Source organism: Carcharhinus amblyrhynchos, chromosome 2 (genome assembly GCF_965287045.1).
Source record: "Carcharhinus amblyrhynchos chromosome 2, sCarAmb.v2.hapA, whole genome shotgun sequence".
NCBI classification, from domain to species: domain Eukaryota; kingdom Metazoa; phylum Chordata; class Chondrichthyes; order Carcharhiniformes; family Carcharhinidae; genus Carcharhinus; species Carcharhinus amblyrhynchos.
This window is the reverse complement of record NC_137325.1, coordinates 97,115,216-97,140,538: the sequence shown is the minus strand read 5'-3', so window position 1 is coordinate 97,140,538 and position 25,323 is coordinate 97,115,216. Positions and strand designations below refer to the sequence as shown.

The 25,323-nt window shown below is 40.9% G+C and overlaps 1 protein-coding gene across 4 annotated transcripts in view; it reads left to right on the top strand.

The window, feature by feature from the left end:
• ankrd28b (ankyrin repeat domain 28b) overlaps positions 1-25,323 on the top strand; it is a 230,108-nt gene that overhangs the window by 183,949 nt on the left and 20,836 nt on the right. For all 4 annotated transcript variants that reach the window (XM_080209614.1, XM_080209610.1, XM_080209616.1 and 1 more), the window contains exons 15-21: positions 883-994; positions 9,521-9,547; positions 10,291-10,365; positions 11,556-11,757; positions 15,223-15,310; positions 20,244-20,358; positions 22,769-22,988. In XM_080209614.1, coding sequence (XP_080065740.1) covers positions 883-994; positions 9,521-9,547; positions 10,291-10,365; positions 11,556-11,757; positions 15,223-15,310; positions 20,244-20,358; positions 22,769-22,988 — 839 coding nt within the window. The remainder of the gene's footprint in view (positions 1-882; positions 995-9,520; positions 9,548-10,290; positions 10,366-11,555; positions 11,758-15,222; positions 15,311-20,243; positions 20,359-22,768; positions 22,989-25,323) is intronic.

The following is a 25,323-nucleotide window of genomic DNA, read 5'->3' as shown; positions in this document are numbered from 1 at the left end:
TAAAATTATGAGGGGTATGGACAAGGTGAGTAAGGAGCAGTTGTTCCCTTTGGTTGAAGGGTCAATCACAAGGTGGCATAGTTTTAGGATGAGGTGCAAGAGATTCAAAGAGGATTTGAGAAACAAAATTACTGAGGGTGGTGGGAATCTGGAATGCACTGTCTGGGAAGGTAGTGGAAGAAAGAAACTTTAAAAAGTATTCTGATGAGCCCTTGAAATACTGGGATTAGTGCACACCTTTAGTGGTAGTTATTGTCGGTGCAGTCTCGATGGGCCGAAGGGCCTTTTTTGCTCTGTATGACTCTAAATAGCATTACATTTTGTTTTAGTTAGCTTGAGGTTGTAAGATCCATTGAATTGTTGGGTGAGATCATCATATCTCCAGACCCAGTGAACATGCAAGATGAGATAGAAATTAGAATAAATATCTGTATACTTGGGATGGTACTGAAGAGGATCAAAGGAATAATCTATGTGGTGCACATTGAGCCATGTGCAGTTTATTTAATTTGTCTTTCTAAAAAAGCATTTGGGGTTGAAGCCTAAATATAGTATAGCAAAAATCTTACCAATTGAATGTAGCATTTCTATGCCACAGTTACCAAATACAGTTTTAAATCTTTCCAGCAGCAATTGAATGTTTATAAGTGCCTTAATAATGAAGAACAAACTAATAAGTGCCTGGACATTCCATTAATAAATAGTCTGATGAAAAGTTGTTGACCTGAAGCGTTTACCCAGATGCTACCTGATGAGTAATTCCAATGTTTTCTGTTTTTTATTATACTAAAAAGTGAAATACACACTTCCTAGTGACGTGCTAGTGTTCATTCAAAGTTATTTCAAGTTGCAACTCACAGTAGTTTTCTTGACCATCTTCAGGTGCCTGGAGTATCTGCTCCGAAATGATGCAAATCCTGGAATCCGAGATAAACAGGGCTATAATGCAGTGCACTACGCAGCTGCCTATGGGCATCGTTTATGTCTTGAACTTGTAAGTATGTTTAATTTGGCCAACTTTAAAATTAAACTAAATGCTCTCAATAGATGTTACATAACTAATTATTGAAGTAAGCAGCACTTGCTTAGCAATGACCTGTTCAGTGATGCTCAGTGTGGGTTTCTCCAGGGCCACTCAGCTCCTGGCCTCATTACAGCATTGATTCAAGTACAGACAAAAGAGCTGTAATCTAGAGGTGAGGTGAGAGCAGAATCAAAGCTGTATTTGATAGTGTGGCATCACAAATGCACGACCCCCTATGTCTGTCACAGGGGGCACATGGTGGTCAGGAGAGCGAGTGGATGGGGTGCCTGGCTTGCCACTCGTCCTTTTGCTGTCAATGTTTGGCTTCAGTTGGCTCTCGGCGATTAAGCTGTAGGATTTCAGTCCCTTCCCAGATGCTTTTCCTCCTCTTTGGGCAGTCAAGAGCCAGGAATTCCCAAGTGCCAGGGGAGGGGATGTTGCATCTTCCTTTATGTTGGATATGGCTCCAACCATTGCAAGATTTTAGTTTTGGCACTCATTATATTCTACTTTTATTTAATACTTTGTACTTTCATACTTTGATATTTGCCCCTCTTTCTGACATTCAGTCTTTTGTCCATAGTTGGATTATGTCCGTGAAGCTAAATGATTCTGGTGTACCCCAAACTGAGCATTGCTGAGGTGATTATTGGGTGATTTGTTTTGCTTGATAGCACTACTGATGACTTCTTTCATCTGATCTATGTAGAGATTCATGTGCCATTGAGGAAAATCCATTGATGGAGAATAGTATTTGTAATTTGAACATTTAAAAGGTTTTGTATCAGCAGGACATGGCTGTGCAGTTATCTGATTATTTATATCAGTTTATTTGAAGTGGTCTGTGGAATATGAAAAGAGCTGTCAGAAATCATTTTGCGTCCTCTAAGCATCATGTAGCAGAATGTTCTGTGGCTTTTAAGCAGTGATTTGCTGACTAGCTGCAATATCTAACCTGAAAGCTAACAGTCTTGATAATTGTCTCAAAAATGATTTTAAAGTCTAATACAAAAACATAGTGTAAATATTTGCATTCAACTGTGTACTTTTCACCAAGTCTACACACTGAAAATTATTTACAAATGTTCTGCATTGAATGGGATGGGGAAAATATTCTGGTTGCACTTTAAGTAATTTACTACTATGGAGATGAAATAGACGTTCTTGAATAACTTAGCAATAACCGTGCCATTGTTTCAAAACAGAATTACTGGCCACCTTGAATTGGAAAAATTATATTACTCCGATTCATGAAATTGTAATAAATCACTTGTCAGAAAGGAGATAAATTTCATGAGTGGGTTTAAGGTACACAACACGAGAAATAGAAGCAGGAGTAGGTCACCAGGCCCTTAAAGCCTCTCCTGCTATTTAACACAATCATGGCTGATCTATGCTGGCCTCAACTCCTTTCCTGTGCCATTTCTCCATAGATCTCTATTCCTTGATCTATCAAATATTTATCCACCTCCATTTTAAATACTTCTAATGATCTAGCCTCCACAACCCTTTGGAATAGAGAACTTTAGAGATTCACCACCCTCTGCAAGAAGAAATTTCTGCACACCTCAGGGATGTCATGGTGGCACAGTGATTAGCACTGCTGCTTCACAGCCCCAGGGACTCGGGTTAGATTCCGGTTTGGGTCACTGTGCGGAGTCTGCACTTTCTCCCTGTGTCTGCATGGGTTTCCTCTGGGTGCTCCAGTTTCCTCCCACAGTCCAAAAGATGTGCTGGTTAGGTGCATTGGCCATGCTAAATTCTCCATCAGTGTACCTGAACAGGCCCAGAGTGTGGTGACTAGGGGATTTTCACAGTAATTTCATTGTAGTGTTGAGGTAAACCTACTTGTGACAATAATATATAAATTTTAAAAACTTTTAAATTACTGTACTTTATCTTATAGCTATGTTCTTTTGTTTAAGACTCTCCCACTAATGAAAACATCTCACCATCTACCCTGCCCAGCCCCCTCAGGACATTATATGCTTGAACAAGATCATCCCTCTTCTAAATTCCAAGGAGTACAGACCCACACCACTTAGTCTCTCTTGATTAGACAACCCTCTCATCCCAGGAATTAGCCTGGTGAATCTCCTTTGGACTGCCTCAAAAGCAACTATATCCTTTTTTAGGTAAGGGAACCAAAACTGTATGCAGCATTCCAGGTGAAGCCTCACCAACACCCTGGACAATTCCAACAGAACCTCCATATTTTTAAACTCCAACCCCTTTGAAATAAGGCCAAAGTGCTGTTTGCCTACTTAACTACTTATTGGACCTCCCTGCTAGCTTTTTGTAATTCATGCACTGGAACACCTACATATCTCTTCACTTATTTACAGTCTCTATCCATTTAAATAATACTGTCTTTTTATTCCTCCTACCATAGTGCATGTTGTCACACTTCCCCAAAGTCCAGGTTTTTGCCCAGTCATCCAATCTATCTATATCCTCTTGCAGAATCACAGTATCCTCATCACAATATGCCCTTCCATCTATCTTCATATCATCAGTAAATTTGGAAATATTACATTCTGTTCCTTCCTCCAAGTCATTAATGTAAATAGTGAACAATTGCAGCCTAAGAACAGATCCTTGTGGTACTCCACTAGTCACATCTTTCCACTCTGAAAAGAACCCATTTAATCCAAATGTTTTAAATGTTGACAACCTGTTTTCAATCCATGTTGACACTCCACCTCCAATTCCATTGACTTGTACTTTATATCATAGCACCCCTACAGTGCAATAGGAGGCTATTCAGGAATCACATTGGCTGTCTTCCAATCTTCTGGTACCCTCCTGGAATGTAGCAGATTCCCTTCAAACATGCCCTGGATATTTCCCTATCTATGCTGTGACTTCCTGAGTGGTCACATTTTGGGGGTCTATTAACTACTTCCACCGTTGTCTTTAATCCCTTGCTATTCATGATTTCAATTCAAACCAATTCTACATCACTATCCACTGCCTTTATATCACAACTCAGCATTGCTCTGAAACCTACCTTGATTAACAATATTACCTCACCTCCTTTCCCTTTGGCCTGTTCTTTTGAAACATTATATACCCCGGAATGTTGAAAACCCAGTCCTGGTCGCCCTGCAGCCATAGTCCCTGCACCGACATTTATCTATTCGGCATAATCAAATTATCTAGTTTAATGTAGTGCTTCAAAGGGGAGATATGAACATAAGAACATAAGAAATAGGAGCAGGAGTAGGCCATCTAGCCCTTCGAGCCTGCCCCACCATTCAATAAGATCACGGCTGATCTGATGTGGCTCAGTTCCACTTTCCCGCCTTCTCCCCATAACCCTTAATCCCCTTGCCTATCAAAAACCTATCTACCCCACGTCTTAAATATATTTAGCGAGGCAGCCTCCACCACTTCAACGAGCAGAGAATTCCAGAGATTCACCACCCTTTGAGTGAAGAAGTTCCTCTTCAACTCCGTTCTAAACTGCTCCCCCCCTTATCTTGAGGCTGTGCCCTCTAGTCCTACTGTCCTTTCTAAGCAGGAAGAGCCTCTCCACCTCTATCCTATCCATCCCATTCATCATCTTATACGTCTCAGTGAGATCTCCCCTCATTCTTCTAAACTCTAACGGGTACAAGCCTAGTTTATTCAGCCTCTCCTCATAGCTGAACCCCCTCAACTCCGGTATCAGCCTAGTAAACCTCCTCTGCACTCCCTCCAAGGCCAAAATATCCTTGCGTAAGTGCGGCGACCGAAACTGCACACAGTACTCCAGCTGCGACCTCACCAGTGCCCTGTACAGTTGCAGCAAGACCTCCCTACTTTTATATTCAATCCCCCTCACTATGAAGGCCAGCATCCCATTCGCCTTCCTGACCACCTGTTCACCTGTAGGCTGGGTTTTTGCGACTCATGCACAAGGACCCCGAGGTCCCTCTGCACCGTAGCATGCTGCAGTTTCTCGCCATGTAAGTAGTAGTCCTTCCTACCATTATTCCTACCAAAGTGGACAATCTCACACTTGCCAACATTAAATGCCATTTGCCAGTTCCTAGCCCATTCGCCCAACCTTTCTAGATCCCTCTGCAGACTTTCCACACCCTCCGCACAATTTGCTGTTCCACCAATCATGGTGTCATCAGCAAATTTCGACACCATACACTCGGTTCCTTCCTCCAGATCATCTATATAAATGGTAAATAGCTGAGGCCCCAGCACCAATCCCTGGGGCACTCTACTAGTCACCAACCGCCAATCTGAATAGCACCCATTGACCCCCACTCTCTGCCTCCTATTTGACAGCCAATCCCCTATCCACGCTAACACCCTACCCCCAACTCCATGCCCCCTAACCTTCTGTAACAACCTCTTGTGCGGCACCTTATCAAATGCCTTCTGAAAATCAAGAAACACCACATCCACCGGAGTAGAGAAGAAGGTAGAAGGGGGGGTGGGGTAGCATTGCTAGTCAAGGACTGTATCACAGTGTCGGAGAGAAAGTTTGATGAGGACTTGTCAGTTGAGGTAGTATGGGCGGAGATTAGAAATAGGAGAGGAGAGGTCACCCTGTTGGGAGTCTTTTATAGACCTCCTAAAAGTTCTAGAGAGGTTGAGGAAAGGATTGCGGAGACAATCCTGGTTAGGAGTGAAAGTAATAGGGTAATTGTTATGGGGGACTTTAACTTTACGAATATTGATTGGAGTTGCTATAGTTCTAGCTCGCTAGAGGGGTCAGTGTTTGTACAAAGCGTGCAGGAAGGTTTTTTGTCTCAGTATGTAGACAGGCCAACTAGAGGTGAGGCTATATTGGATTTGGTGCTGGGAAATGAGCCAGACCAGGTGCTAGACTTGGAAGTTGGTGTGCATTTTGGTGATAGTGACCACAATTCGGTTACGTTCACCTTAGTGATGGGAAGAGATAGGCATGAACCTCGGGTCAGCAATTTTAGCTGGGGTAAGGGCGATTATGAGGCTATCAGGAGTGAATTAGGAAGCATGGATTGGATTAGGGGATTACAGGGACTGGGAACGTCTGAAATGTGGAGTTTTTTCAAGGAGCAGCTACTGCGAGTCCTTGATAGGTATGTCCCTGTCAGGCATGGTGGATTTGGTAGATCTAGGGAACCGTGGTGCACTAAAAGAGTTGAGTCGATGGTTAAAAAGAAAAAGGAGGCTTATGTTCGGATGAGATTGGAGGGCTCAGATAGTGCACTAGAAAGCTTTAGATTGGCTAGGAGGGAGTTGAAGAGTGAGTTGAGAAGGGCTAAAAGAGGACATGAGAAGACTTTGGCTGATAGGATTAAGGAGAATCCTAAGGCATTCTATAGGTATGTCAAGAACAGAAGGTTGGTCAGGGCAAGATTAGGGCCAGTTACAGACAGCAGGGGGAAGTTGTGTGTGGAACCGGAGGAGATTGGAGAAGTATTGAACCAATATTTCTCTTCGGTGTTCACGCAGGGGGACATGAATATAGCTGAGGAGGACATTGGGTTGCAGGGGTGTAAAATAGACAGTATTACGGTTGATAAAGGGGATGTGCTGGAAATTCTTGAGGGGCTGAAAATAGATAAGTCCCCTGGTCCGGATGGGATCTACCCTAGGATTCTCTGGGAGGCTAGAGAGGTGATTGCAGAGCCTCTGGCTCAGATCTTCAGGTCGTCATTGGTCTCTGGTGTAGTCCCGGAGGATTGGAGGATAGCGAATGTTGTCCCATTGTTTAAGAAGGGGAACAGAGACTTTGCCGGGAATTATAGACTGGTGAGTCTTACTTCTGTTGTGGGCAAGGTTTTAGAAAAAATTATTAGGGATAGGATTTATAGTTATTTGGAGTGTAATGAATTGATTAGAAATAGTCAGCATGGTTTTGTAGCGGGTAGGTCGTGCCTTACTAACCTTATTGAGTTTTTTGAGAAGGTGACCAAAGAGGTGGATGGGGGCAAGGCAGTTGACGTGGTATACATGGATTTTAGTAAGGCGTTCGATAAGGTTCACCATGGTAGGCTTCTGCAGAAAATGCAGATGTATGGGATTGTGGGTAATCTAGGAAGTTGGATCAGGAATTGGCTATCAGATAGGAGACAGAGGGTGGTGGTGGATGGTAAATATTCATCATGGAGTACAGTTACGAGTGGTGTGCCTCAGGGATCTGTTTTGGGGCCACTGTTGTTTGTAATTTTTATTAATGATCTGGATGAGGGTATAGTTGGGTGGATTAGTAAATTTGCTGATGACACCAAAGTTGGAGGTGTGGTAGATTGTGAGGAAGGGTGTCATAGTCTGCAGGGAGACTTAGATAGGTTGCAGAGCTGGGCCGAGAGGTGGCGGATGGAATTTAATGCGGAGAAGTGTGAGGTAATTCACTTTGGTAGGAGCAACAGATGTGTCGAGTATAGGGCTAACGGGAGGACTTTGAATAGTGTGGATGAACAGAGGGATCTAGGTGTGTGTGTACATAGACCCCTGAAAGTTGGGAATCAAGTAGATAAGGTTGTTAAGAAGGCGTACGGTGTCTTGGCGTTTATTGGTAGGGGGATTGAATTTAGGAGTCGCAGTGTAATGTTGCAACTGTACACTACTCTAGTGCGGCCGCACTTGGAGTACTGTGTGCAGTTCTGGTCCCCGCATTACAAGAAGGATGTGGAGGCGTTGGAGAGGGTGCAGAGGAGGTTCACTAGGATGTTGCCTGGTATGGTGGGGAGGTCCTATGAGGAGAGACTGAGGGATTTAGGGTTGTTTTCGTTGGAAAGAAGGCGGCTAAGAGGGGATCTTATTGAAACATATAAGATGATTAGAGGTTTAGATAGGGTGGATAGTGATAGCCTTTTTCCTCGGATGGAGAAAGCTAGCACGAGGGGGCATGGCTTTAAATTAAGGGGGGGTAGCTACAGGACGGATGTCAGGGGTAGGTTCTTTACCCAGCGGGTGGTGAGGGATTGGAATGCCCTGCCTGCTGCAGTTGTAAATGCGTCTAGTTTGGGGGCGTTTAAGAGATCTCTGGATAGGTTTATGGACGAAAAGGGATTGGTATAGGCTAGTGGGTCATTGTTTTTGTAACTGGTCGGCGCAACATCGTGGGCCGAAGGGCCTGTTCTGCGCTGTAATGTTCTATGTTCTATGTTCTACCGGTTCCCCTCTATCCACCTAGAATTCCAATAAATTTGTCAGACACGACTTCCCCTTAACGAAACCGTGCTGCGTCTGCTCTATCAAACAATTCTCCTCAAGATGCCTAGCTATTTTCTCCTTGATTACGGATTCAAGCATTTTACCTACAACAGACGTTAAATAGCTGCTTTAGGTTCTATATTTAGGTAATGCTGACTTCAGTGGACTGGGGTACAGATTCTCCAGAGTAATCTGGGCAAGTCCACTAGTGGGTATAAAGACAAGATCTCAGTGGGAGATGTTCTAAAATGAATTGAATCATATTGACTTAAGGTAAGAGCCCTGAATTGCTAAAACAACATGATTGGTTTTAGCTGTTCCTTACCCCTAGTTGCCAATCAGCAGAAAAGCTGATTAAAATGCAAAAAATACTGCCAAATTGAAAAGATAAGAAGAGCAGCAAAGTGTGACAAACAACTACTAAAAGGGAGTGTGGAAAGCTCACAAAAGATATCAAAATCAATGTAATTTTTTTTACAATTATATTTGGAGAAAGAAGTCGGTCAGCAGCATTGTTCTCCCCTTAACAACTGATAATGATAATAATGGAAATAGGGAAGTAGCGGATATACTGAACAGTATTTATAGAAGAGGAGCAGGTCAGCATACCACTCATGCAAGGAAGCTAATATTGAATCAAGGATAAGACTCACCAAAACAATAGTAATGAAAACAGTGGCATTGAAGAGTGAAAAGTAGCCAGGACCAGATAGATGGATTTGATTCCAGGATTCTAAAGGAAATAGCTGAGGACATTGCAGATGCTCCTACTGTTATCTTAAGTTTTCTTTCACTTGGTGAACTGTTCCTTTTGATTGGAAAGTTGTGTTTGTTACTCTACTTAAAAATGGTGACAGAGAGCAAATTGAATTATAGACCAGTTAGCCTGACATTTGTTTTCGGAAAATGACTAGTTTATGGTTCAGGATGAGTATTGTCTTGTGACCCGTCTCTATTTGAGAATAAGACTTTCAGTTTTAGTCCCATTCCCTATTTTCTTGGCTAAATTGCTCCTCGACTCCCCACTTAACTCGAATGGACTGATTGCTAACAGTGATTTTGGTTTGGGAAATTCTTCCTCATTTGTAACTGATCAAGGCTTGGTACTATGGAGAATTGCAGATGTGAACAGCAATTCTCTCATGTTGTACAGTATGCATACTATTGCAAGTAAGATTGCTTATCTTCTTATGTGCTAAGCATTATACTTTCTTCATATATGTGCACATTAGAGTTAAATATCTGTCCATGTAGATACTTGATTACTTTTAGTTTTTATTAAGGGCCGGGGTTGCTTATAACTTTTGAGCTTTGCTATTTAATAAATTTGTTTTTTTTTGTCTTCTCCAGATTGCAAATGAAACTCCTCTAGATGTAGTAAGTCATCACATTTGCTTTGAATCTTGTACCCTCATGATTTATCATTTAATATGTCACAGTCTTTATTACATAGATGTAAGATTGTGATAAATATATTTTAGTTGTGTACATTTAAAACCAAACATTAATCTATCTCCTATTTTGTTATTATTTTAATGTTGAATACAAGAGTCAGTCGATCTTTTCTATTTGCAGGACAGTAAAGCTCTGAAGATTTAGATTTGTATATATGTCAAATGTTACAATATTTATTTTGCATCAGTATCCCCGTCATGCCAAGAAGCTGCATTGGAAAGACACTGTTTACAAACATCAGTTGTGTTAATGTGTACAGTTTTATTGAATTTTGTATTATTTATTTACAACCCTGCAGAAAGATGAGAAAAGAACTTAAGATCACTCCATGCTCACCCAATCTATTTAAAGGTCAAAGGTTGTGCATTGCCTTCCACAACTGCTGGTAATGCTTATTCTCAGAGAAAGCAAAATGTTAGGTCAATCTGAAAGTAGGATTTCTTGACTGACTGATTTATGTTTTTCAATAACCCTCAATGACAAAAAGTTAGCCATCGTGAAATTTATAATCTCCTTGGTTTTTCGGTCTCGCTTGGTCCCTTTATTGTATCTGAGTTGACATTTTCCTATCTTGAGATTGAGTACATACTACCCTGCTTCTAGAGCTTGTGTCAGTTATGTGTTTTTATGTATTTTTTTTGAAAGTATCTTATCTATTTTATTAGTTGATGGAAACTTCAGGTACAGACATGCTGAATGATTCTGATAACAAGGCACCCATCAGTCCTTTGCATTTGGCTGTAAGTAGAAAATACTTGTATAAATGCTTCGTTGTGTATCTGGACTGTAAACAAACATTCTGGCCAGACTTCTTGTCTAGTTACACAAGGCTTGTAATAAATCAACTGTTATGTGATCTGGGATATATTTAATCATCTCTGCTACTGCTGTTTTCCTACCATTGATATAATCTATTGAATGTAATATAATTTTGTGTTTTTTGAGAATGCATTTTTTCACATCTTTATGACTGGTAGTTTTCACAGCAACAGGAAGTTTATTATGTTGAATGTGGAGGAAAAGGTAGAAACATAAAAAATATGAGCAGGAGCAGGGTTATTTGGCCCGATTTAGCCTGTCCCACTATTCAATATGGTCTTGACTGATCTATCTCAAAGCCATACTCACGTGCCCTCCCCGTATACCTTGACATCTTTAAAGTCTAAATATATACCTCATTCCTTCTTAAGTATATTGAGGAACTTGGCCTGCACAACTTTATATGGTGGTCTGGTGGAGAATTCCACAGGTTCAGTACCCTCTGAATTTCTTGCAGAATCTAGTTTATGGGATATGTGTGTCATTGGCTAGACCAGCATTTATTGCCCTTCCTGAGTTGCCCTTGAGAAGATGGTGGTGAGCTGCCATCTTGAACTGCTGCAGTACATGTGGTATAGGTACACCCACTGTACTGTTAAGGAAGGAGTTCCAGGATTTTGACCCAATCACAGTGAAGGAACGGCAATATATTTCCAAGTCAGGGTGGCAAGCAACTTGGAGGGGAATGTCCAGGCAGTGATGTTTCCAGGTATCTGCTGCTCTTGCCCTTTTAGATAATAGTGCTTCGGTTTTAGAAGTTGCCGCCTAAGGAACCTTGGTGAGTTCCTGTATGCATCTTCTGGCCCTGCCACTGTCGGTGATATTTCCCATTGATGACATACCACACTGCTGGGAAACACGTGGCGGGGGTGTACCATCAGTCGGATCAAAAGATGCCGCCAATGTGAAGAGCTAGATGATTGTGTGCCCTATGTAATAGCTGATTAAGCTGATCATTATTATTAAAAGGCAGCTAAGTTGAACAGTTTTGTTTTGAAGATATTTTACTGTTTCTTTATTGTAAAGTAGCTCTGAAGTTTTAAATATTTTTTATGGATTGTTTTCTCAGATGTATTTTTGTTCAGATAAAATCTATTTTATCCTTTTTCAGGCATACCATGGTCACCACCAGGCTTTAGAAGTACTGGTACAATCTCTCTTAGATTTAGATGTGAGAAATAATAATGGGCGTACACCATTGGACCTGGCAGCTTTCAAAGGACATGTAGAGTGCGTGGACGTGTTAATCAATCAGGGAGCATCCATTCTTGTGAAAGACTTTGTGACTAAAAGAACTCCAATTCATGCTGCAGGTATGTACAAAGTGTATTAGCAGGGTATTTTTAAAATATTAAACAAAATATGTAACCAGATTTTTACCTTTATCGTGTTTGTGCAAAATTTATATTTATGTTTATGCTATAACAGAAAGTTGCTGCTACATGGAACATATGAATAGTAAAATAGAAAAGGTAATTCACATTCACTGAACTCAGTTATTCTAGATCTGGTGCAACCACGTATGTCCTTTACCTCTTACCCACGCAATCACCTGGAAAAGTGAAAGACAAAAAATTGGGGGAGGGACGACTGAGAACTTGTTGCTAATTTAAGAAAACATCCAGGAAATTTCTCTGAAATCCCCCCAAAAACTAAATAGTATGAGACGGCAATAACCTTATCATCCCAGATAGCTAATCTATCAAATCTAATCTAGCTGAGGCCAGAAATGTCCACCATTCAGGAACTTATCAGATTCCTTTTTAAAGAGCTAAACTAAATCTGTACCCAGAGGAATTGATTCTTTGAAAACAAAGCCTTCAATAAATAAAAGGTTGCATAATATCTAACCTAACTCCCTCAATTTTGTTTGCATGTTCTTCATCATTTTAAGTACCTCAACCATGTCCGTTGTAAGTCTGTATTTCTCTGACAGCCTCAACTTTTGAAAACTTTCCTGTTCACTATGGCTTCTAAAGCTTGTTGTCAAAATAATATCATCCCCTTCATTTATTCCAAAGCCCTTCAAGATAATTCAAAACTGGACATGATACTCGTGTATATATCAAGAACCTTGTATTGCTAAGTTTCATATTTGCTGATTCCTGCAATGCATCCTAAAATTCTAATTGACTCCTTATAATCACCTCACACTTGCAGTAAGTCCCAGGTATGTTTCTGTTCCTGAAATGTTGCTTTCTCCTGGTAGTACACTTGATCTGCATATTACATAGCAAAGAGGAGAAATTCTGTTCCATTTAAGCTAGATGTAGGTAAAGTGAATGATGGACAGATTTGGACAAAAATCAAACCAGTGCCTACTACTTTCATTTTTAATAGATATTAGTCTTAATAACAGAGGGTAGGGCATTAAAATAAGCAGACCTACCCGTAACAAGCAAGAAAATTATAGTGCCTCTTGCATGATTTTAAATTATTTCAGATACATGAAAAGAGAACTGTAAATGTGTCAGCAAATGCCTTGTTGCTGAGTGTAAGCATTAGGAGGACCAAATCAACTCTGTCTGAGACCAACCATAGATCTGACCATTTTCACCTGATTCCACCTCGGTAAAATTGTCCAATTCCACCTCTACCTCAACTCATCTGCTGCTGAAACCACTGCTATGCCTGCCACCCTCATTCTACCCTGAGTAAACTTGAGGTCATCTAAACCTCTGCTGCACTATGTCTTTATTTTGCATCAAGACCTGCAATCCATCACCACTTTGTTTGCTGATCTACTTTGGCATCCAGTTAAGCAATGCCTTCATTTTATCCTCCTTGTTTTTAAATCCCTGCAGAGTTTCTCTCCTTTCTATTTCTGTAAATGCCTACAACTGCCCAAATATATGCACTCCTCCTTTTAAGCATTCCCAATTTTAATGCTCCACCATTGGCAGCTGTGCCTTCAGCTCGTAAAACTCTAAGCTTAGGAATTATGGCCCTAAACTTCTATCTATCTTTCCTGATTTATGGTGCTCCTTAAAGGTTTGACCAAACTTTTGATCATAAGCCCTAATATTGCTCATGTTGCTCAGTGTCAAATTTTACTTCAGAAAGACACTGTATATCTTTTTGGTATACATATATATAGTTGTTAGAACAGTTGATGCAGTAAATTGCCTGCTGTTGCATTCAGCTTATTTTCTGCTCAGTGCCACAAAATTTAAGGTTGCGTTAAAACAAGCAGGTCAAGAAGTTATGGGAGTTTCTGAATTGTTTTTGTCATCATCTGTTAAGTAATGAAAGCTTTAATGTCCACAATTTTAAAAGCATTGCAGAGCTATCTGATAAAGTCACAACCTGTCTTGAAGTATGCTATTGTACCTGTAAGTGGAGCACATAATGTAAGATAAGCTGGGTGACCAGCTATTACTTCCACCAACACAGGATCATGTCTCAAATGATTGCAATAAAAGATTTTTTTAAATCATACAGGAGAAAAACAAAGCTTTCATCTAGCCAGCAACATTTTTTGGGGGAAACTGCATATAAAACACAATGTTATTGTTATAAGAAAATGCTGTAACTGCAGGCAACAGTATGAAAGTTGGTGATTTCGTATTTACATTTGGAAAAATAACCACCTGACATTTTTCAGATTCTTCACCAATAGGTGTGTAGAAGTGAAAGTGTACAAAGTAAATTGGTGAAGTGTATAATTGTTTAAATTTGTTCGTTCGAAACAAAAGGTAAGATAGATGTTTCTCGAGATTGGAAAGTAAAGGTAGAGATGTTCCGTTCATGTGAGGTGAGCTGCTGTAATTCGTTAGGAATGTGAATAATTTGGATTTTATTAAGAGGAGTGTAATTTGTCAAAGACACTGGGGGAGATTTTCTGTTCTCACTTTTTTGGGCAGTTTGGTGATGGGAGTGCAAAATCTTGTGAGAGGTCTGAATTGTGTTGCACACAGACGTAAAAGTATGACATGAATGTCCCAGCCAGTGACATCCCACCATTATAGAATCCCTAAAATGCAAAAAGAGGCTGTTCAAGTTCTGTTGCTGCCTGGGATGGGAAGCAATCTGTTCCCATTTGGTGCAAAATCCCTTCATTTTCCTTTACCCTACTAAAACTGCATTCCAAGAGGGAAAACTGAGAGCAAAAACACTTGAAGCACTCTGGCTAGAAGAGGGAAATGACCCCAGCCAACAACAGCAGCAGTGGATAATAAAAAGGTTCTTCCCCCTGCCCAATTCCAACTGAACTCTGGATGTGAGATCAAATTCCATCAACATTTGAATCTGCATTAGCTTTCCTAATTACTTGCTGGACTTGGATACTGGCCTTTTGTGATAGATGTGTTGTGAAGTTGTGTTACATTGTGCTGGTGACATTGGAGGGGCCAACTAAGATTGTTTTCCCTTTGTGGTGATGAGTTCATTTGGTGTTGCAACTCCATCTACCCCAGAAATTGGTGAATATTCCATCACAGAAGTGGCACAGAAGTTTTGAGGAATCGGGAGGCGAGTCACTTGGTATGTATTCTCAGTCTCTGTCTTTCCCAAACAGTTTAGATGGTGGAGCCTCAGTGATGGTGGTGTTGTTGAAAGTGGGTCATATTGTTGTACTTCTTATTTAATAGCAATTATCATTGCACAAGATTAACCTTGCTTGAAAGTCATGGTACGTGTCAGTCCAAAACTGGATTTTCAGCTGGTTAATTTCCCAAGCTGAGAATGAACCTGGACATTGTAGCAATTTTTTAAAAAAATGCGAATGATACAACATTCTGCACATGAATCATTCCATTCAATTTTTTTTTAATTCGCAGCAACAAATGGCCACTCAGAGTGCCTACGGCTCCTAATAGGGAATACTGACCTCTACACAGCGGTGGACATTCAAGATGGAAATGGACAGTGAGTAAACTAAAATATTTCTACTGCATGTTCCACAGGAAAAATAGACATTATCTGTGTAGATTAAATAAAAATGCTTGGAAGAATTGAATTGTAAACTTAAATATTGATGTTTAAGGAGAAGATTACCATGAACCTAGTTATATTTAATGTAAATTGTTTTTATGGTCATAGAGTATATATATCAAATGCATTAGCTTACATTTAATACATTCTGTAGCTGGCGGCAGGCTAGCATTTGGTGAATAAAATTGCTTGTATTGTAAATATTCACCAAAAGATTGTTTGCAGCTAAGGGCTACTTCATGGAATTAGCTCTGCTCCCTTGATAGCTGAACTGATTAAATCAGAGTACCTCAGCAATGCAGACAGCAATAAATCGTATCAGAGTTAACGGGTGTCTGATGGAGTAGAGATCAGGAGAATTAAGAAATTGCCTCCGCCCCCAATGAAAAACATGTTCACTGGCCTTTTGGAAGTGCATATGTTAAGACAGAGATGCAATGCTTCCTTTCTTCCCAATCAAGTGCCTGTCAAGTTTCTGTTTTATCTGTCATAAAGAATGACTATTCAGGAAAAAGGAGCTGGCACTTTGGGGGAGACAGTGTCTTGGTAACATCATTAGATTAGTAAAACAGATGCCCAGGCAAATCCTCTATGGCCACGAGTGCAAGTTCCATTACAACAGTTGATGGAACTTAAATTAAAGTCAGGAATTGAAAACTAGCCTCGGTATTGGTGAGCACAAAATTATCATCGATTGCTATAAAAACTTTGGTTCATAGAACATAGAAAATCACAGCACAAACAGGCCCTTCAGCCCACAAGTTGCGCTGATCATATCCCTACCTACTCGGCCTATCTATAACCCTCAATCCCATTAAATCCCATGTACTCATCCAGAAGTCTCTTAAAAGACCCCAACGAATTCGCCTCCACCAGCACCAACGGCAGCTGATTCCACTCACCCACCACCATCTGAGTGAAAAACTTACCCCTGACATCTCCCCTATACCTACTCCCCAGCACCTTAAACCTATGTCTTCTCGTAGCGACCATTTCAGCCCTGGGAAATAGCCTCTGGGAATCCACCCAATGAATACCTCTCAACATCTTATAAATCTCTATCAGGTCACCTCTCATCCTTCGTCTCTCCAGGGAGAAAGGTTGAGGGAGCTAGGTCCTATCATTGATGGTGGGGAGGCAAATCTGCCATACTCACCTGGTCTGGCTTACTTGTGACTCAAAGCCTATGGCAATGTGGTTGTGTTTAAACTGCCCTCTTAAATGGCCTGTTAAGCCACTCAGTTCAAGGGCATGTACAACAAATGCTAGCCTTGCCATGACACCCACATCCCATGAAAGAATAAATTTTAAAAAAAACTTTGGTTAAGCAACTTTTGGAATTCTGATGCAGTTTTGATCACCTCACTGTAGGGAGGATGTGATTGCACTTGAGAGGATATAGAGGAGATTCATCAGTATGTTGCCTGGGATGGAGCATCGAGCTATAAGGAGAGACTGGATAGGTTGGCTTGTTTTCTTTAGAGCAGCAAAGGCTGGGGGAGTGGGGAGATGATTGATGTGTAGGAGATTTAGAGGGGTTCAGACAGGGTAAATAGGGAGCAGCTGTTCCTCTTGGTTGAGGGGTCAATCATGAGGGAATGTAGTTTTACAGTGAAGGGCAGGAGATTCAGAGGAAATTTTGCGGGAAAATTTTCACTCAGTAGGTGGTGAGAATCTGGAATAAGAACATAAGAAATAGGAGCAGGAGTAGGCCATCTAGCCCTTCGAGCCTGCCCCGCCATTCAATAAGATACGGCTGATCTGAAGTGGATCAGTTCCACTTTCCTGCTTTCTCCCCATAACCCTTAATTGCCTTGTCTATCAGAAACCTATCTACCCGTGACTTAAATATATTCAGTGAGGTAGTCCCTACCACTTCAATGGGCAGAGAATTCCAGAGATTCACCATCCTTTGAGTGAAGAAGTTCCTCCTCAACTCCGATCTAAACTGCACCCCCCTTATTTTGAGGCTGTGCCCTCTAGTCCTGCTATCCTTTCTAAGCAGGAAGAATCTCTCTACCTCTACCCTATTTATCCCCTTCATTATCTTATATGTCTCTATAAGATCCCCCCTCAGCCTTCTAAACTCCAACGAGTACAGGCCCAGTCTATTCAATCTCTCTTCATAGGCTAACCCCCTCATCTCCGGTGTCAGCCTAATGAGCCTTCTCTGTGCTCCCTCCAAGGCCAATATATCCTTCCGCAAGTGCAGCGACAAAAACTGCACACAGTGCTCCAGCTGCGGCCTCACCAGTACCCTGTACAGTTGCAGCAAGACCTCCCTACTTTTATATTCTATCCCCCTCGCTATAAAGGCCAACATTCCATTCGCCTTCTTGATCACCTGATGCACCTGCAGACTGGATTTTTGCAATTCGAGCGCAAGGACCCCCAGGTCCCTCTGCACCATAGCATGCTGCAGCTTTTTGCCTTTTAAATAATAATCCCTCCTACTATTATTCTACCAAAGTGGATAACCTCATATTTGCTAACATTATACTCCATCTGCCAGGTCCTCGCCCACTCACTCAGCCTATCCAGATCTCTCTGCAGACTTTCCACACCCTCCATGCAATTTGCTTTTCCACTTGTCTGTGTCATCAGCAAATTTCATTAGTCCCCTCCTCCAGATCATCTGTGTAAATGGTAAACAGTTGAGGCCCCAGCACCCATCCCTGCGGCACTCCACTAGTCACCAGCTGCCAGCCAGAATAGCACCCATTGATTCCAACTGTCTGCTTCCTATTAGACAACCAATCCTCTATCCACGCTAACACCTTGCCCCCAACTTCGTGCTCCCTAACCTTTTGCAATAAACCTTTTGTGAGGCACCTTATCAAACGCCTTTTGGAAATCTAAAAACACCACATCCACCGGTTCCCCTCTGTCTACCACATAGTCACATCCTCATAGAAATCCAATAAATTCGTTAAACACGACTTCCCCTTAATGAATCCGTGCTGTGTCTGCTTGATCAAACCATTCTTTTCTAGGTGCCTCGCTATTTCTTCTTTGATGATGGATTCGAGCATTTTTCCAACTACAGATGTTAAACTAACCAGCCTATAATTCCCTGCCTTTTGTCTGCTACCTTTTTCAAACAGCAGCGTAACATTAGCCGTTTTCCAATCTTCCGGCACTTCCCTGGAGTCCAGCGAATTTTGATAAATAATTACTAAGGCATCCGCTATCACCTCTGCCATTTCTTTCAGAACCCTGGGATGCATTCCATCTGGTCCCAGGGACTTGTCCACCTTCAGTCCCGTTAGTCTATCAAGCACTACCTCTCTAGTGACAGTAACCACATTAAGGACCTCATCTCCCAGCATCCTTCTATCTTTAATATACGGCAAACTACTTGTGTCCTCCTCCGTGAAACTTATTTAAAGCCTCAGCCATTCCCTCATCGCCCACTGCTAAACCCCCCTCTCATCCTCCAAGGGTCCAACATTCACTCTAACCAGACTCCTCCTCTTTATATATTTGTAAAAATTTTTACTGTCATTTTTTCTATTTAGAGCTAGTTTAGCTTCATTCTCTATCTTTCCTTTCTTTATCACCTTTTTAGTCATTCTTTGTTGTTTTTTTAAATCTTTCCCAATCTTCTAAACACCCACTATTTTTAGCTGCTCTGAACGCATCAGCTTTTAATTTAATACTGTCCTTTATTTCCTTCGATAACCATGGCTGGTTATCCCTTCTCCTACAGTCCTCCTTTACCATTGGAATATATTTCTGTTGAGTACCGAAAAAGATCTCCTTAAAAATCCTCCACTGTTCCTCAGCCGTCCTACCAACCAATCTGTGCCCCCAATCTACATTCGTCAATTCTGCTCTCATCCTATCATACTCCCCTCTGTCCAAACAGAGGACACAGGTTCAGGAGCCTACTTTCTCATCATCCATCTGCATCAGAAATTCAACCATACTATTCACTGCCTGTGAAGGTAGTGGAGGCCGGAAACCTTACAACATTTAAAAAGTATTTGGATGAGCACTTGATTCAAGGATATGGGTCAAGTGCTGCAAATTGGCATTAGCACAACATTAGTTGTAGCTTATGTCAATGCTGACTCAATGGGTCGAAGGGCCTTTTCTGCATTGTACAACTCAATGACTCTACATTTGTTCATTCTTCTGGCAATCCTTTGTATAAACAGCATTGAGTACATGTTTTAAAATGCTTGTTCAGTCACATTTGTACAAGAAACTGTTTCCAGTCTCCAATCTTGCTTGTTCATTGGCACCTGTATTAATTTACATTGTGGTTGTATACTTAATCTGTATAAAGAGTCAATGCCGAAATACGTGAGCAACTGCTTCAACTATTGATGGAACAGCAACTGTTGGAAAGAGGCACTGGCAATGTTATTGTAGTGTGACTGTTGTTAATGCTATTTCTGCATTTTTAGATGCATCAGTGGACATGCCTTAAGTTAAATGCAATTTTATGATCAAAGAAAAAACTGCAAGTGCTAACAGAAACTTGGCATTGGACTAATTAATAGCATTTTATAATCATAAATCATATTTAATGCATATTGAGAGGTATAGGGTCACAATGATGACAACTATACTGTTAATAATTAGGACATGTACTGAGCAGTTATATTTTCACTTTTTTACATTTAAATTGCTTTATAAATGTTGAAATTAAAAGGAAATATTTCCTTAGCAGTGTATCCCACTTAGTAAATACATTTTTATTCTACTGTGCATTTTCATTATATTACCAATATCCATAATATGCACTTAAAATACATGAACTAAACAGTTAATTTTCTTATCTAAATGTTTGCCATAACAAAACTTGCATACATGATGTAAATTTGGCATTTAACTAGTTTGACTTGTTTCTTTGTTGTAGAACTCCCTTAATGCTGTCAGTTTTGAATGGACATACAGATTGTGTATGCTCACTTCTTAAAGGTGCAAATGTAGATGCCAAAGACAAATGGGGGAGAACTGCATTACACAGAGGGGTGAGTACTTTTTGATGGTCTGGCCCTTAATTCATTGTATAAACATGAATTCACGAATTCCACTCGTGCATTGGCCTCTACTGCCATAACAGATAATGTTCAGTGCAAAAGTAACAGAACACCCTAGGTGCAGTCCATTGGCTCTCAAGATGGACAGAAGCCGTCATTCACTCAAATATGAACAAATCGTTGAGATGCTTTTGAAAGAGGCTACTGTTGTTACCTAAATTGTAAATGATAACATACCCACTCTCAGCTATTAATACATGGTATGTATTTCTAACTGGCTTTTAGTTGCTGAATCACACAGCAGAGAATTAGGAATAAACAGGCAGGCATATAATAAACTGAATGCCAGTCGTTCAGTAGTACAGAACTTGAGTACTGTTGATAAACGAAACATGATGCTGAAGCTTTTTTTCTTGAACTCATCAAGATAGTTTGCAAAAATACCAAATTATAAACAGAACAACAGTTTATGCTGCATGAAAAATGAGTGCTGATTGGTTGGTAAGCGGGCTCTGATTGATATAGGCATTGCCATGGAGAATGCACCACAGACCAATAGTTAACTGCCAAAAGAAAGCTGCCAAAGGAAGGCTAATGCATATGGGATACAGGGTGATCTGACGAGGTGGATACATAATTGGTTTAGCAGTAAGAGACAGAGAGGGAGGTGACAGACGGCTGCTTTAGTGACTGGAGACCAGTGACCAGGGATCCGTGCTGGGCCCCCTATTCGTCATTTGTATAAATACATTGGTGTCTGTGTGGGAGGTAGGGTCAGTAAGTTTGCCATTGGCGCAAAGATTGGCCGGGTGATTAACAATGAAGTTGAGTGTCTTGGATTAGGAAGATATAAACGAGATTGTCAAATAGGCGGATAAGTGGCAGATGGAATTTAACCCTGAAAAATGTGAGGTGATGCACTTTGGAAGGAGCAATTTGAAAAGGAAGAAAACTATGAAAGGCCTGACACTGGAAGGTTCCGAAGAAGAAAGGGACCTTGGTGTGTTTGTCCATAGATCTCTGAAAGGCAGGTAAATAGGGTGGTGAAAAAGGCATATGGTACACTTGCCTTTATCAATCAGGATATAGATGACAAAAGCAGAGAGGTCATGATGGAGTTGTAGACCGTTGGTGAGGCCACAGCTGGAGTACTGTGTGCAATTCTGGTCGCCTCATTATAGAAAGGACGTGAACTTACTGGAGGGGGTGCAGTGGAGATTCACCAGGATGCTGCCTGGGATGGAACACTTAAGTTATGAAGAGAGGTTGAATAGGCTTGGGTTGTTTTCGTTGGAACAGAGAAGACTGAGGGGCAACTTGATTGAGATGTTCAGGATTATGAGGGGCACAGACAGAGTGGATAAGGAGCAGTTGTTCCCTTTAGCTGAAGGGTCAGTTACAAAGGGACACAAGTTAAAAGTGAAGGGTGGAAGGTTTGGGGAGATTTGAGAAAAAGCCTTTTTACTCAGGGGTTGGTGACGGCCTGGAATGCGCTGCCTGGGAGGGTGGTGGAGACGGGTTGCCTCACATCCTTTAAAAAGTACCTGGATGAGTACTTGGCACTCCATAATATTCAAGGCTATAGGCCAAGTGCTGGCAAGTGGGATTAGGTGGGCAGGTCAGGGCATCTCATATGTCAGTGTAGACTTGATGGGCCGAAGGGCCTCTTCTGCACTGTAATATTCTGTGATTCTGTAAAACTCTTAAATTCAAACCAGACACGTTGACTGATTGGATTATGACCATGTGTCACTTTTTTTCAGCAAAATGTTATAAGTGGATCTCCTGTAACCATATTGCACAAAGCTGGCTTTAAGAATATATTATGAATATTTAAGGTTTGAGAAGTTTAGTAACTTGGAAATATTCTTTTGGAGAAAATGCATGATTAATAACTTGTATAAAAAGCCTGCATGGTTTATTGATATGAATAGAAATGTTGCATAAAGTAATTGTCCATTTCGGATTTGAATGGTACATTGGCCCTGACCACTGAAGTAGCTGTTGCTTTCTTAGTTAGCACATACTTTGTTAGCAAATCAACTTCATAGTAACTGTTGGTGATATTTTTGCATAAAGATGGCATCGAACCAAATGCAAGTACCTCAGTCCGTGGACTGCTTGAAACTAGGTTCCTACAGAACTGACCAGTCAGATTTTATTTTTAAAAGAATAAGCCAAAGTACCATTGCTCCCTTGGATAAATGTAAACATACCAGACTACTGAGTGTTTTAAATATAGTTGGTAATTTTCATAAATCGTGGACTGTGGTTTCTTCACCAAGTTGAATATATTCACACGTGAACTGGTTAGATTGCAAATGTTGTTTATCCTTCTGAAGCAACACAATTTTACACTTTACACAGGTGGAGTTATTATTATAAAAATTTTGTTTTATAGGCAGTAACTGGTCATGAAGAGTGTGTGGAAGCTTTGCTTCAACACAATGCTAACTTCTTAATTCGGGACTGCAAGGGCCGCACATCTCTGCACTTGGCAGCTGCTTGTGGACATGTAGGCGTACTTGGGGCATTACTTCAAGCTGCATCCTCAATGGATATTATTCCTACGGTTTCAGACAATCATGGTTACACACCTCTGCACTGGGCTTGTTATAATGGTAAATAAGTTCAACTTCTCTCTGGCTTGCAAATAAATTATGTTGATTTGCAGTTTACATTCAATGCCGACAGCAAGAAATCCTCCTCACTTAACTGTATTACAAATCACTGAATCAATGAGCAGTTCTGAAATGACTCTCTTTACAGAAAATGTATGCTCTCACTTGTCCTTTTGCTGTTCAAAAATGCAATTGTTACTCTTTTGTTCCTCAATACCGTATAAGCATCATTAGTTATTTCTGCCTTCATACTATTATTTTTGAATAGTACCTGCACTTTGAACCTTGGAAATCTCTTCTCTTACCTTGTTTCTGATTACCGTCTCCCCACTATTTGTTTTGAACAACATCATTAATTTATCACACCGTGGTATTTCAATGTTTTGTACCATTGAGCACTGCATAATAGTCGGTATCTCTTTTTTTGGTCTTCTGTGTTTGTGTCTCTGGGCTCTGAGAGTTTGCTCCACATTTCAGTTTGTTCAGCAGCTGGAGTCACTGTGGCGCATCTGCGAGGCTAAGAACTTCGTGGATAACATAGTCAGAGGGGTGATCACACCACAGCTTGGGAGCACAAGAGGCAGAAGGAAAATGGGTGATTGTCAGGCATCCAAGAGTACCAGGCAGATGGTGCAAAAATCCCCCGGGATCAGTTCACTAATTGGTTTTCCGTTTTGGATATAGGTGAGAGTATTGGTTCCTCAAAGGAAGCAGTCACATTGAAGTTTGTGGCATCACAATTAGCTCAATTGTATGGGAGGGAAGGAAGAGCAGGAGTGTTAAGGGATCCGTTAGTGTGGGTAACAAGCAGGCATTTCTGTGGCCATAGATGAGACTCCAGGTGATATGCTGCCTCTGTGGTGTGAGGGTCAAGGATGTCATCAAGCAGGACATTCTGCGGGCCATTCCTTTGAAAAAGACTGAAAGGCCAATGGCTCCAGTCCACATTGAGTTGAGATCTTGAAAGTAGATACTAAGGGGCTAAAAAGGAAATTCAAAAAGAGGACTTCTAAAGCAATAATCTTAGGATTACTCCCAGTCCCATGTGCATGATGATCAAAGAAATAGGAGAGTTTAATGATTGAACACGTGGTTGGAAAACTGATATAGGAGAGAAGACGTTAGAATTCTGAGGCATTGGGACTGGTTCTGGGGACTGGTGGATCTGTACAAATCTGGACAGTCTACACGTGAACAGGATAGAGATGGATATCTTCACAAGGAGCTTTCCCAGTACAGAGCAGAGAATCGGAGACAGAAAATTAGTGGGTAACTCCAAAAGCCAGACAAAGCAAAGGTTAAAAAATGTACTTAACGGGAATTTGGTAGGGTTAAAAGTTTTATATGTAAATGCAATGAGTATGGTGAATCAAACCAATGAGCTGAGGGCATTGATAGACACATGGTGGTGTGATACCATTGCTATAAAGCAAACTTGACTTAGAGGGACAAAATTGGCAGCTCAATATCCCTGGGTATAGAGCTCTCAGGCAGGATAGAGGGAGGATAAAAAAAAGGTGAGGGTATAGTATTATAGGATAAGGAATCAATTGCAGCTTTGAGGAGCGATAATATACTAAATGTGTGTTCAGCCACTATAGCCCTCAAATACTGAGAAGGAGATAGAAGAGCAAACATATAGGGAAATTTTTTAGTGTAAAAACAAAAGGGCACCAGTAGTAGGAGACTTTAGTTATTCTAACATCAACTGGGATACAAACAGTGTGAAAGGCGCAGAAGACACAAAATTCTTGAACTGCATTGAAGTAAACGTTTTAGCCAGTATGTAACAAGCCCAATGAGAGGGAATGCAATTTTAGATTTAGTCTTAGAAAATAAAGTAAGACAAATGGGTGAAGTAGCAGTGGGTGACTAGGAGATAGTGACCATAATTCAGTTAAATTTAGCATAATTATGGAAAAGAACAAAGCTAGAACAGGAGTAGAAGTTCTAACTTGGAGCCGATCAAATTTTACAAAGCTGAAAAGTAATCTGGTGAAAGTGGACTGGATACAGCTCCTTAAAAGAAAATCAGTGGAAGGCATTCAAATGTGAGATTCTATGTCCCAACTAAGAAGAAGGATCAGAACATAAGAAATAGGAGCAGGACTAGGCCATCTAGCCCTTTGAGCCTGCCCCGCCATTCAATAAGATCATGGCTGATCTGTCATGTCTCAGTTCCACATTCCCGCCCTCTCCCCATAACCCTTAATCCCCTTGCCTATCAAAAACCTATCAACCCGTGTCTTAAATATATTTAGCGAGGCAGCCTCCACAAAGGATGGTACTGCCAAAACTAAAGCCCCCTGGTTATCCAGATACACATAGAAAAATA